The 12,518-nt window shown below is 50.2% G+C and overlaps 1 protein-coding gene across 1 annotated transcript; it reads left to right on the top strand.

Annotated features, from left to right (window-relative positions):
* Positions 1 to 247: 247 nt before the first annotated feature.
* On the top strand, positions 248 to 10,155 carry LOC140264802 (V-type proton ATPase subunit B-like). Its single transcript, XM_072360708.1, has 4 exons — positions 248 to 370; positions 7,047 to 7,176; positions 9,266 to 9,402; positions 10,100 to 10,155. Exons 1-4 carry the CDS (start codon positions 248 to 250, stop codon positions 10,106 to 10,108), a joined length of 399 nt encoding a protein of 132 aa, XP_072216809.1. The 3' UTR covers positions 10,109 to 10,155.
* The last annotated feature ends 2,363 nt before the right edge of the window (positions 10,156 to 12,518 follow it).

Consider the following 12,518-nt stretch of genomic DNA (forward strand, 5'->3'; position numbering starts at 1 on the left):
TGTCCCAATGTGTCCCAATGTGTCCCTATGTGTCCCTATGTGTCTCTATGGGTCCCTATGGGTCCCAATGTGTCCCTATGGATCCCAATGTGTCCCTATGTGTCCCTATGTGTCTCTATGTGTCCCTATGTGTCCCTATGTGTCCCTATGTGTCCCAATGTGTCTCTATGTGTCCCTATGTGTCCCTATGTGTCCCTATGTGTCCCTATGGGTCCCAATGTGTCCCTATGGGTCCCAATGTGTCGCTATGGGGCTGCCCCCCAGATCTACCCCCCCCATCAACGTGCTGCCGTCCTTGTCCCGCCTGATGAAATCCGCCATCGGGGACGGGATGACGAGACGCGACCACGGCGACCTGAGCAACCAGCTGGTGACTATTATGGGGTGGCTATGGGGTGTTATGGGGTCTATGGGGTCTGTGGGGTCTATGGGGGGACTATGGGGTGTCTATGGGGTCTATGGGGTGACTATGGGGTCTATGGGGTGTTATGGTGTCTATGAGGTGTCTATGGGGTCTATGGGATCTATGGGGTGTCTATGGGGTGTTATGGGGTCTATGGGGTCTATGGGGTCTATGGGGTGACTATGGGGTGACTATGGGGTCTATGGGGTCTATGGGGTGTTATGGGGTCTATGGGGTGTCCATGGGGTCTATGGGGTCTATGGGGTGACTATGGGGTGTGTATGGGGTCTATGGGGTGTCCATGGGGTGCTATGGGTCTATGAGGTGGTATGGGGTGTTATGGGGTCTATGGGGTCTATGGGGTGGTATGGGGTGACTATGGGGTGTCCATGAGGTGTCTATGGGGTCTATGGGGTGTTATGGGGTCTATGGGGTGTTATGGGGTCTATGGGGTGTCCATGGGGTGTCTATGGGGTCTATGGGGTGTTATGGGGTCTATGGGGTCTATGGGGTCTATGGGGTGTTATGGGGTCTATGGGGTCTATGGGGTCTATGGGGTCTATGGGGTGTCTATGGGGTCTATGGGGTGTTATGGGGTCTATGGGGTCTGTGGGGTGGTATGGGGTCTATAGGGTCTATGGGGTCTATGGGGAGTCTATGGGGTGTCTATGGGGTCTATGGGGTGTTATGGGGTCTATGGGGTGTCTATGGGGTGTCTATGGGGTGTCTATGGGGTGACTATAGGGTGTCTATGGGGTCTATGGGATGACTATGAGGTGTCTATGGGGTCTATGGGGTGTCTATGGGGTCTATGGGATGTCTATGGGGTCTATGGGGTCTATGGGGTGTCCATGGGGTGCTATGGGTCTATGGGGTGGTATGGGGTGTTATGGGGTCTATGGGGTGTATGGGGTCTATGGGGTGTTATGGGGTCTGTGGGGTCTATGGGGTGGTATGGGGTCTATGGGGTGGTATGGGGTGTCTATGGGGTGTTATGGGGTCTATGGGGTGACTATGGGGTGACTATGGGGTCTATGGGGTCTATGGGGTGTTATGGGGTCTATGGGGTCTATGGGGTGACTATGGTGTGTCTATGGGGTCTATGGTGTGTCTATGGGGTGTCTATGGGGTCGATGGGGTGTCTATGGGGTCTATGGGGTGTTATGGGGTGTCTATGGGGTGACTATGGGGTCTATGGGGTGTTATGGGGTGTCTATGGGGTGACTATGGGGTCTATGGGGTCTATGGGGTCTATGGGGTGACTATGGCGTGTCTATGGGGTCTATGGGGTGTCTATGGTGTCTATGGGGTCTATGGGGTCTATGGGGTGTCTATGGGGATGTTATGGGGTGTCTATGGGGTGTCCATGGGGTGTTATGGGGTCTATGGGGTGTCTATGGGGTGACTATGGGGTGTCTATTGGGTGTTATGGGGTGTCTATGGAGTGACTATGGGGTGTCTATGGGGTGTTATGGGGTGTCTATGGGGTGACTATGGGGTGTTATGGGGTGTCTATGGGGTGTCTATGGGGTCTATGGGGTGTCTATGGGGTGTCTATGGGGTGATATGGGGGGCTATGGGGGGCTATGGGGTGATATGGGGTGATATGGGGTGTCTATGGGTGTCTATGGGGTGTCTATGGGGTGGTATGGGGTCTGTGGGGTGTCTATGGGGTGTTATGGAGTGTTATGGGGTGTCTATGGGGTGTCTATGGGGTGTCCATGGGGTGTTATGGGGTCTATGGGGTGGTATGGGGTGGTATGGGTTCTATGGGGTCTATGGGGTCTATGGGGTGGTATGGGGTCTATGGGGTGTTATGGGGTCTATGGGGTGATTATGGGATGTCTATGGGGTGTCTATGGGGTGTCTATGGGGTGTTTATGGGGTGGTATGGGGTGTCTATGGGGTGTCTATGGCGTGTTATGGGGTCTATGGGGTCTATGGGGTCTATGGGGTGTTATGGGGTCTATGGGGTGTCTATGGGGTGTTATGGGGTCTATGGGGTGATATGGTGTCTATGGGGTGTCTGTGGGGTCTATGGGGTGTTATGGGGAATATGGGGTGGTATGGGGTGTCTATGGGGTGACTATGGGGTGTCTATGGGGTGTCTATGGGGTGTCTATGGGGTGACTATGGGGTGACAATGGAGTCTATGGGGTGTATATACTGTGTCTATGCGGTGACTATGGGGTGTTATGGCGTGTTATGGGGTCTATGGGGTCTATGGGGTGTTATGGGGTCTATGGGGTCCATGGGGTGTTATGGGGTCTATGGGGTCTGTGGGGTCTATGGGGTGTTATGGGGTGTGTATGGGGTGACTATGGGGTGTTATGGGGTGTCTATGGGGTGTCTATGGCATGTCCATGGGGTGTCTATGGGGTGTCTATGGGGTGTTATGGGGTTTCTATATATATGGGTCTCTATGGTTCTCTATGGGTCCTTATGGGTTGCTATGTGTCCCTATCTATCCCTATGTGTCCCTATAGTTCCCTATATGTCCCTATGGACCCTATAGTTCCCTATGTGTCCCTATGGACCCTATAGTTCCCTATGGTTCCCTATGGACCCTATGGTCCCCATGGTTCCCTATGTGTCCCTATGGACCATATGGTTCCCTATGTGTCCCTATAGTTCCCTATGGACCCTATGGTTCCCTATGGTCCCTATGGACCCTATGGTTCTCTGTGTGTCCCTATCTATCCCTATGTGTCCCTATGGTCCCTACAGTTCCCTATGGACCCTATAGTCCCCTCTGTGTCCCTATGTGTCTCTATGGACCCTATGTGTCCCTATAGTTCCCTATGGTTCCCTATGGACCCTATGGTCCCCATGGTTCCCTATGTGTCCCTATGGACCCTATGTATCTCTATGGTTCCCTATGGGTCCCTATGTGTCTCTAAGGGTCCCTATGGGTCCTTATGTGTCCCTATGGTTCTCTATGGGTCCCTACGGTTCTCTATGATTCCCTATGGACCCTATGGACCCTATAGTCCCCTCCATGTCCCTATGTGTCCCTATGGACCCTATGTGTCCCTATCTGTCCCTATGGACCCTATAGTTCCCTAGGGGTCCCTATGGTTCTCTATGGGTCCCTATAGTTCCCTATGGACCCTATGGTCCCCATGGTTCCCTATGTGTCCCTATGAACCCTCTGGTCCCTATAGCTCCCTATAGTTCCCTATGGACCCCATAGTTCCCTATGGTTCCCTATGTGTCCCTATGGTCCCTATAGTTCCTTATGGTTCTCTATAGTCCCTATGGTTCCCTATGGACCCTATGGTTCCCTATGTGTCCCTATAGTTCCCTATGGTCCCCATGGTTCCCTATGTGTCTCTATGGACCCTATGGTTTCCTATGTGTCCCTATAGTTCCCTATGGACCCTATAGTCCCCTATGTGTCCCTATGGACCCTATGGTCCCTATAGTTCCCTATGTGTCCCTATAGTTCCCTATGGACCCTATAGTTCCCTATGTGTCCCTATAGTTCCCTATGGACCCTCTAGTTCCCTATGGACCCTCTAGTTCCCTATGTGTCCCTATAGTTCCCTATGGACCCTATAGTTCCCTATGGACCCTATAGCTCCCTATGGACCCTATGGTCCCTATAGTTCCCTATGGTCCCTATAGTTCCCTATGGACCCTCTAGTTCCCTATGGACCCTCTAGTTCCCTATGTGTCCCTATGGACCCTATGTGTCCCTATGGTCCCTATAGTTCCCTATGGACCCTATAGTTCCCTATGTGTCCCTATGGTTCCCTATGGACCCTATAGTTCCCTATGTGTCCCTATAGTTCCCTATGGACCCTATAGTTCCCTATGGACCCTATAGTTCCCTATGTGTCCCTATGGACCCTATGGTCCCTATAGTTCCCTATGGACCCTATAGTCCCCTCCGTGTCCCTATGTGCCCCTATGGACCCTCTGGTCCCTATGGACCCTATGTGTCCCTATGGTTCCCTATGGACCCTATAGTCCCCTCCGTGTCCCTATGGACCCTATGGTTCCTATGGACCCTATAGTTCCCTATGTGTCCCTATAGTTCCCTATGGACCCTATGGTTCCTATGGACCCTATAGTTCCCTATGTGTCCCTATAGTTCCCTATGGTTCCTATGGACCCTATAGTCCCCTATATGTCCCTATAGTTCCCTATGTGTCCCTATAGTTCCCTATGGTTCCTATGGACCCTATAGTTCCCTATGTGTCCCTATAGTTCCCTATGTGTCCCTATAGTTCCCAATGGACCCTATGATTCCCTATGGACCCTATGGTTCCCTATAGTTCCCTATGAACCCTATAGTTCCCTATTTGTCCCTATAGTTCCCTATGTGTCCTTATAGTTCCCTATGAACCCTATAGTTCCCTATGGACCCTATAGTTCCCTATGGGTCCCTATGGACCCTATAGTCCCCTCCGTGTCCACATGTATCCCTATTTACCCTATAGTTCCCTATGGACCCTATAGTTCCCTATGTGTCCCTATGGACTCTATGTGTCCCTATCTATCCCTATGTGTCCCTATGGTCCCTATAGTTCCCTATGGACCCTATAGTTCCCTATGTGTCCCTATGGACCCTATAGTTCCCTATGTGTCCCTATGGTTCCCTATGGACCCTATAGTTCCCTATGGACCCTATAGTTCCCTATGTGTCCCTATGGACCGTATGTGTCCCTATCTATCCCTATGTGTCCCTATGGTCCCTATAGTTCCCTATGGACCCTATAGTCCCCTCTGTGTCCCTATGGACCCTATAGTTCCTTATGGTTCCCTATAGACCCTATAGTTCCCTATGGATCCTATGGTTCCCTATGGTCCCTATGGACCCTATGGTTCCCTGTGTGTCCCTATCTATCCCTATGTGTCCCTATGGACCCTATGTGTCCCTATGGACCCTATAGTCCCTTTGTGTCCCTATCTATCCCTATTTATCCCTATGTGTCCCTATGGTTCCCAATGGATCCTATGGTCCCTATAGTTCCCTATGGACCCTATAGTTCCCAATGTGTCCCTATGGACCCTAGGTGTCCCTATCTGTGCCTATGTGTCCCTATGGTCCCTATAGTTCCCTATGGACCCTATAGTTCCCTATAGTTCCCTATGGACCCTATAGTTCCCTATGTGTCCCTATGGACCCTATGGTTCCCTATGTGTCCCTATGGACCCTATGTGTCCCTATCTATCCCTATGTGTCCCTATAGTTCCCTATGGACCCTCTAGTTCCCTATGGATCCCTATGGTCCCTATGGACCCTATAGTTCCCTATGATCCCCAATGGACCCTATAGTTCCCTATGTATCGCTATGGACCCTATAGTTCCCTATGTATCGCTATGGACCCTATAGTTCCCTATGTGTCCCTATAGTTCCCTATGGACCCTATAGTTCCCGATGTGTCTGTATGGACCCTATGGTTCCCTATGTGTCCCTATGGACCCTATGTGTCCCTATCTATCCCTATGTGTCCCTATGGACCCTATGGTCCCCATGGTTCCCTATGTGTCTCTATGGACCCTATGGTTTCCTATGTGTCCCTATAGTTCCCTATGTGACCCTATAGTTCCCTATGGACCCTATAGTTCTGTATGTGTCCCTATGGACCCTATAGTTCCCTATGGATCCCTATAGTTCCCTATGGACCCTATAGTTCCCTATGGACCCTATAGTTCCCTATGTGTCCCTATGGTTCCCTATGGACCCTATAGTTCCCTATGTGTTCCTATAGTTCCCTATGGACCCTATAGTTCCCTATGGGTCCCTATGGACCCTATGGTCCCTATAGTTCCCTATGGACCCTAGAGTTCCCTTCATGTCCCTATGTGTCTCTATGGACCCGATGGTCCCTATGTGTTCCTATAGTTCCCTATGGACCCTATAGTCCCCTCCGTGTCCCTATGTGCCCCTATGGACCCTCTGGTCCCTATGGACCCTATGTGTCCCTATAGTTCCCTATGGACCCTATAGTTCCCTATGTGTCCCTATAGTTCCCTATGAACCCTATAGTTCCCTATGGACCCTATAGTTCCCTATGGGTCCCTATGGACCCTATAGTCCCCTCCGTGTCCACATGTGTCCCTATGGACCCTATAGTTCCCTATGTATCCCTATACTTCCCTATGTGTCCCTATAGTTCCCTATGGACCCTATAGTTCCCTATGTGTCCCTATAGTTCCCTATGGACCCTATAGTTCCCTATGTGTCCCTATGGACCCCATGGTTCCCTATGTGTCCCTATGGACCCTATGTGTCCCTATCTATCCCTATGTGTCCCTATAGTTCCCTATGGACCCTATAGTTCCCTATGTGTCCCTATGGACCCTATGGTTCCCTATGTGTCCCTATGGACCCTATAGTTCCCTATGGACCCTATAGTTCCCTATGTGTCCCTATGGTTCCCTATGGACCCTATAGTTCCCTATGGACCCTATAGTTCCCTATGGACCCAACGTGTCTCCATGTATCTCTATGTGTCTGCGCTGCCCGCTGTCCCGTGCTTGCTCACGGTTCGGTTCGTGGCACTTCCGGGTTCGGGTTACTTCCGCTTCTTAGCACTTCCTGGTTCGGGGTACTTCCGCTTCTCGTACTTCCGGTTCTCGTACTTCCGGTCCCGAGCGTTTCCGCTTCCTGTCCGCCATGTTGCCCCTCAGTACGCGTGTTACGCCATCGGCCGCGACGTTCAGGCCATGAAGGCGGTGGTGGGGGAGGAGGCGCTGACGGCGGACGATCGGCTGCACCTCGACTTCCTGCAGCGCTTCGAGCAGCGCTTCATCGCGCAGGGTGCGAACATGGCGGCGCCGGGTGGGGCCCATAGCAACAGCCAGCCTATGGTCTCCATAGCAACAGCCATCCCATAGCAACAGCCATCCCTACAGACCCCATAGCAACAGCCATCCCTATGGTCTCCATAGCAACAGCCATCCCTATGGTCTCCATAGCAACAGACATCCCTATGGTCTCCATAGCAACAGCCATCCCTATGGTCTCCATAGCAACAGCCATCCCATAGCAACAGCCATCCTATGGGCTCCATAGCAACAGCCACCCCATAGCAACAGCCATCCCTATGGTCTCCATAGCAACAGCCATCCCATAGCAACAGCCACCCTATGGTCCCCACAGCAACTATGCTGCGACAGCCATCCCTATGTTCTCCATAGCAACAGCCATCCCATAGCAACAGACACCCCTATGGTCTCCATAGCAACAGACATCCCTATGGGTTCCATAGCAACAGCCATCCCATAGCAACAGCCACCCTATGGTCTCCATGGCAACAGCCATCCCTATGGTCTCCATAGCAACAGCGATCCCATAGCAACAGCCATCCCTATGGGCCCCATAGCAACAGCCATCCCTATAGGCCCCATAGCAACAGCCATCCCTATGGTCTCCATGGCAACAGCCATCCCATAGCAACAGCCATCCCTATGGTCTCCATAGCAACAGCCATCCCATAGCAACAGCCACCCTATGGTCCCCATTCACCCCCATTCACCCCCATTCACCCCCATTTACCCCCATTACCCCCATTCACCCCATTACCCCCATTTACCCCCATTTAACCCCATTCACCCCCATTCACCCCCATTCACCCCATTACCCCCATTCACCCCCATTTCCCCCCATTCACCCCCCATTACCCCCATTCACCCCTATACCCCCATTCACCCCTATACCCCCCTACCCCCCCCCATTCACCCCCATCCCCCCTTTCACCCCCATCCCCTCATTCACCCCCCATTTACCCCCTTACCCCATTCACCCCCCATTCCCCCATTACCCCCATTGACCCCATTACCCCCCATCCCCCCCCTTACCCCCATTCACTCCCATTGACCCCCATTGACCCCCATTCGCCCCCTTACCCCCATTGACCCCCATTCACCCCCATTACCCCCCATTCACCCCTATATCGCCCCATTACCCCCCTTACCCCCATTCACCCCATTACCCCCATTACCCCCATTCACCCCCCATCCCCCCATTCACCCCTATATCCCCCCATTACCCCCCTTACCCCCATTCACCCCCATTCCCCCATTGACCCCCATTGACCCCCATTACCCCCATTTACCCCATTTACCCCCATTCACCCCCATCCCCCCATTGACCCCCATTTCCCCCCATTAACCCACCTTACCCCCATCCCCCCTTACCCCCATTGACCCCCATTCACCCCATTCACCCCCATTCACCCCCATTGACCCCCATTTACCCCCATTTATCCCCATTTACCCCCATCCCCCATTACCCCCATTACCCCCATTACCCCCATTACCCCCATTCACCCCATTACCCCCATTCACCCCATTCACCCCCATCCCCCCATTCACCCCCATTACCCCCATTACCCCCATTCACCCCATTCACCCCCATCCCCCCATTCACCCCCATTACCCCCATTGACCCCCATTACCCCCATTCACCCCCATCCCCCCATTCACCCCCCATTACCCCCATTCACCCCCATTCACCCCCATTACCCCCATTACCCCCATTACCCCCATTCACCCCTATACCCCTATATCCCCCCATTACCCCCATTGACCCCATTACCCCCATTCACCCCCATTACCCCCATTCACCCCCATTCACCCCCCTTACCCCCATTCCATTTACCCCCATCCCCCCCTTACCCCCATTGACCCCATTACCCCCATTACCCCCCATTCACCCCCATCTCCCCATTCACCCCCATTACCCCCATTCACTGCTATCTCCCCCCATCCCCCCATTTACCCCCATCCCCCCATTTCTCCCCATTCACACCCATTCACCCCCATTCACCCCCATTCACCCCATTACCCCCCATTGACCCCTATACCCCCATTCACCCCATTGACCCCATGTACCCCATTACCCCCAGGCCCCTATGAGCGCCGTTCCATCTGGGACTCTCTATCTCTGGGCTGGCAGCTGCTGCGTATTTTCCCACGGCGTCTATTGAAGAGGATCCCGGAACCGGTGATGGAGCAGTTCTACCCCAGGGATGGGGATGGGACACAGCTCTGAGACCCCATAATGGATATATACAGCTATAAGAGACCCCATAGTGAACATATACAGCTATAAGAGACCCCATAATGGATATACAGCTATAGGATACCCCATAATGGATATATACAGCTATGTAATACGCCATAATGAATATATACAGCTCTGAGATATCCCATAATGAATATATGATGGAGCAGTTCTACCCCAGGGATGGGGACGGGACACAGCTCTGAGAGCCCATAATGGATATAGAGCTATGAGACACCCTATAATGGATATATACAGCTCTGAGATACCCCATATTGAATATATACAGCTATGAGATACCCCATAATGAATATATGATGGAGCAGTTCTACCCCAGTGATGGGGACGGGACACAGCTCTGAGACTCCATAAGGAACATATACAGCTATGAGAGACCCCATAGTGAATATATACAGCTATAAGAGACCCCATAATGAATATATACAGCTATGAGATACCCCATAATGAATATATGATGGAGCAGTTCTACCCCAGGGACGGGGATGGGACACAGCTCTGAGACCCCATAATGGATATAGAGCTATGGGATACCCCATAATACCCCCATAATGGATATACAGCTATGTAATACCCCATAATGAACATATACAGCTCTGAGATACCCCATAATAAATATATGATGGAGCAGTTCTACCCCAGGGACGGGGACGGGACCCAGCTCTGAGACCCCATAAGGAACATACAGCTATAGGATACCCCATAATGGATGTATACAGCTATGTAATACACCATAATGAATATATACAGCTATGAGATATCCCATAATGGATATATGATGGAGCAGTTCTACCCCAGGGATGGGGATGGGACACAGCTCTGAGACCCCATAATGGATATACAGCTATGGGATCCCATAATGGATATATACAGCTATGAGATACCCCATAATGAGTATATGATGGAGCAGTTCTACCCCAGGGACGGGGATGGGACCCAGCTCTGAGACCCCATAATGAACATATACAGCTATGGGATCCCATAATGAATATATGCAGCTCTGAGATACCCCATAATGAACATATACAGCTCTGAGAGTCCATTAGTGATGGAGCAGTTCTACCCCAGGGACGGGGACGGGACACAGCTCTGAGACCCCATAATGGATATAGACCTATGGGATCCCATAATGGATATATACAGCTATGAGATCCCATAATGAACATATACAGCTCTGAGACCCCATAAGGAACATATACAGCTATGTAATACCCTCATAATGGATATATACAGCTATAAGAGACCCCATAAGGAACATATACAGCTATGTAATACCCCCATAATGGATGTATACAGCTATGAGATCCCATAATGAATATATACAGCTCTGAGATACCCCATAATGAATATATGATGGAGCAGTTCTACCCCAGGGACGGGGACGGGACACAGCTCTGAGACCCCATAAGGAACATATACAGCTATGAGAGACCCCATAGTGAATATATACAGCTATAAGAGACCCCATAATGAACATATACAGCTCTGAGATATCCCATAATGAATATATGATGGAGCAGTTCTACCCCAGGGACGGGGACGGGACACAGCTCTGAGAGCCCATAAGGAACATACACAGCTCTGAGACCCCATAAGGAACATACAGTTAAGAGAGATCCCATAATGAACATACAGCTATAAGAGACCCCATAATGGATATATACAGCTATGTAATACCCCATAATGGACATATACAGCTATGAGATATCCCATAATGAATATATGATGGAGCAGTTCTACCCCAGGGATGGGGATGGGACACAGCTATGAGACCCCCATAAGGAACATACAGCTATGGAATACCCCAATAATGAATATATACAGCTATGAGATACCCCATAATGGATATATACAGCTATGAGATACCCCATAATGAATATATACAGCTCTGAGATATCCCATAATAAATATATGATGGAGCAGTTCTACCCCAGGGACGGGGACGGGACACAGCTCTGAGAGCCCATAATGGATATAGAGCTATGGGATCCCATAATGGATATAGAGCTATGGGATCCCATAATGGATATAGAGCTATGGGATCCCATAATGGATATAGAGCTATGGGATCCCATAATGGATATAGAGCTATGGGATCCCATAATGGATATAGAGCTATGGGATCCCATAATGGATATAGAGCTATGGGATCCCATAATGGATATAGAGCTATGGGATATCCCATAATGAATATATACAGCTATGTGATATCCCATAATGAATATATACAGCTATGAGATATCCCATAATGAATATATGATGGAGCAGTTCTACCCCAGGGACGGGGATGGGACACAGCTCTGAGACCCCATAAGGAACATATACAGCTATGAGAGACCCCATAAGGAACATATACAGCTCTGAGATCCCATAATGAATATATACAGCTCTGAGACCCCATAAGGAACATATACAGCTATGTAATACCCTCATAATGGATATATACAGCTATAAGAGACCCCATAAGGAACATATACAGCTATGTAATACCCCCATAATGGATGTATGCAGCTCTGAGACCCCATAAGGAACATATACAGCTATGTGATACCCCCATAAAGAACATACAGCTCTGAGATATCCCATAATGAATATATGATGGAGCAGTTCTACCCCAGGGATGGGGACGGGACCCAGCTCTGAGAGCCCATAATGAATATACAGCTATGGGATCCCATAGTGAATATATACAGCTCTGAGATCCCATAATGGATGTATACAGCTATGAGATACCCCATAATACCCCCATAATGGATATATACAGCTATGTAATACGCCATAATGGATATACAGCTCTGAGATACCCCATAATGAATATATGATGGAGCAGTTCTACCCCAGGGACGGGGATGGGACCCAGCTCTGAGACCCCATAAGGAACATATACAGCTATAAGAGACCCCATAAGGAACATATACAGCTATGAGATCCCATAATGGATATATACAGCTATAAGAGACCCCATAAGGAACATATACAGCTATGTAATACCCCCATAATGAATATATACAGCTATGAGATACCCCATAATGGATGTATGCAGCTATAAGAGACCCCATAATGATTATATACAGCTA

The sequence above is a fragment of the Excalfactoria chinensis genome, unplaced genomic scaffold, assembly GCF_039878825.1.
Source record: "Excalfactoria chinensis isolate bCotChi1 unplaced genomic scaffold, bCotChi1.hap2 Scaffold_1047, whole genome shotgun sequence".
Lineage (NCBI taxonomy): Eukaryota > Metazoa > Chordata > Aves > Galliformes > Phasianidae > Excalfactoria > Excalfactoria chinensis.

Coding starts and splice junctions, on each gene's coding strand:
- LOC140264802 (XM_072360708.1), top strand. CDS start 248: ATGGGGCTGCCCCCCAGATCTACCCCCCCCATCAACGTGCTGCCGTCC. Junction 371..7,046: donor GCGACCTGAGCAACCAGCTG/GTGACTATTATG, acceptor GTTGCCCCTCAG/TACGCGTGTTACGCCATCGG. Junction 7,177..9,265: donor GCAGCGCTTCATCGCGCAGG/GTGCGAACATGG, acceptor CATTACCCCCAG/GCCCCTATGAGCGCCGTTCC.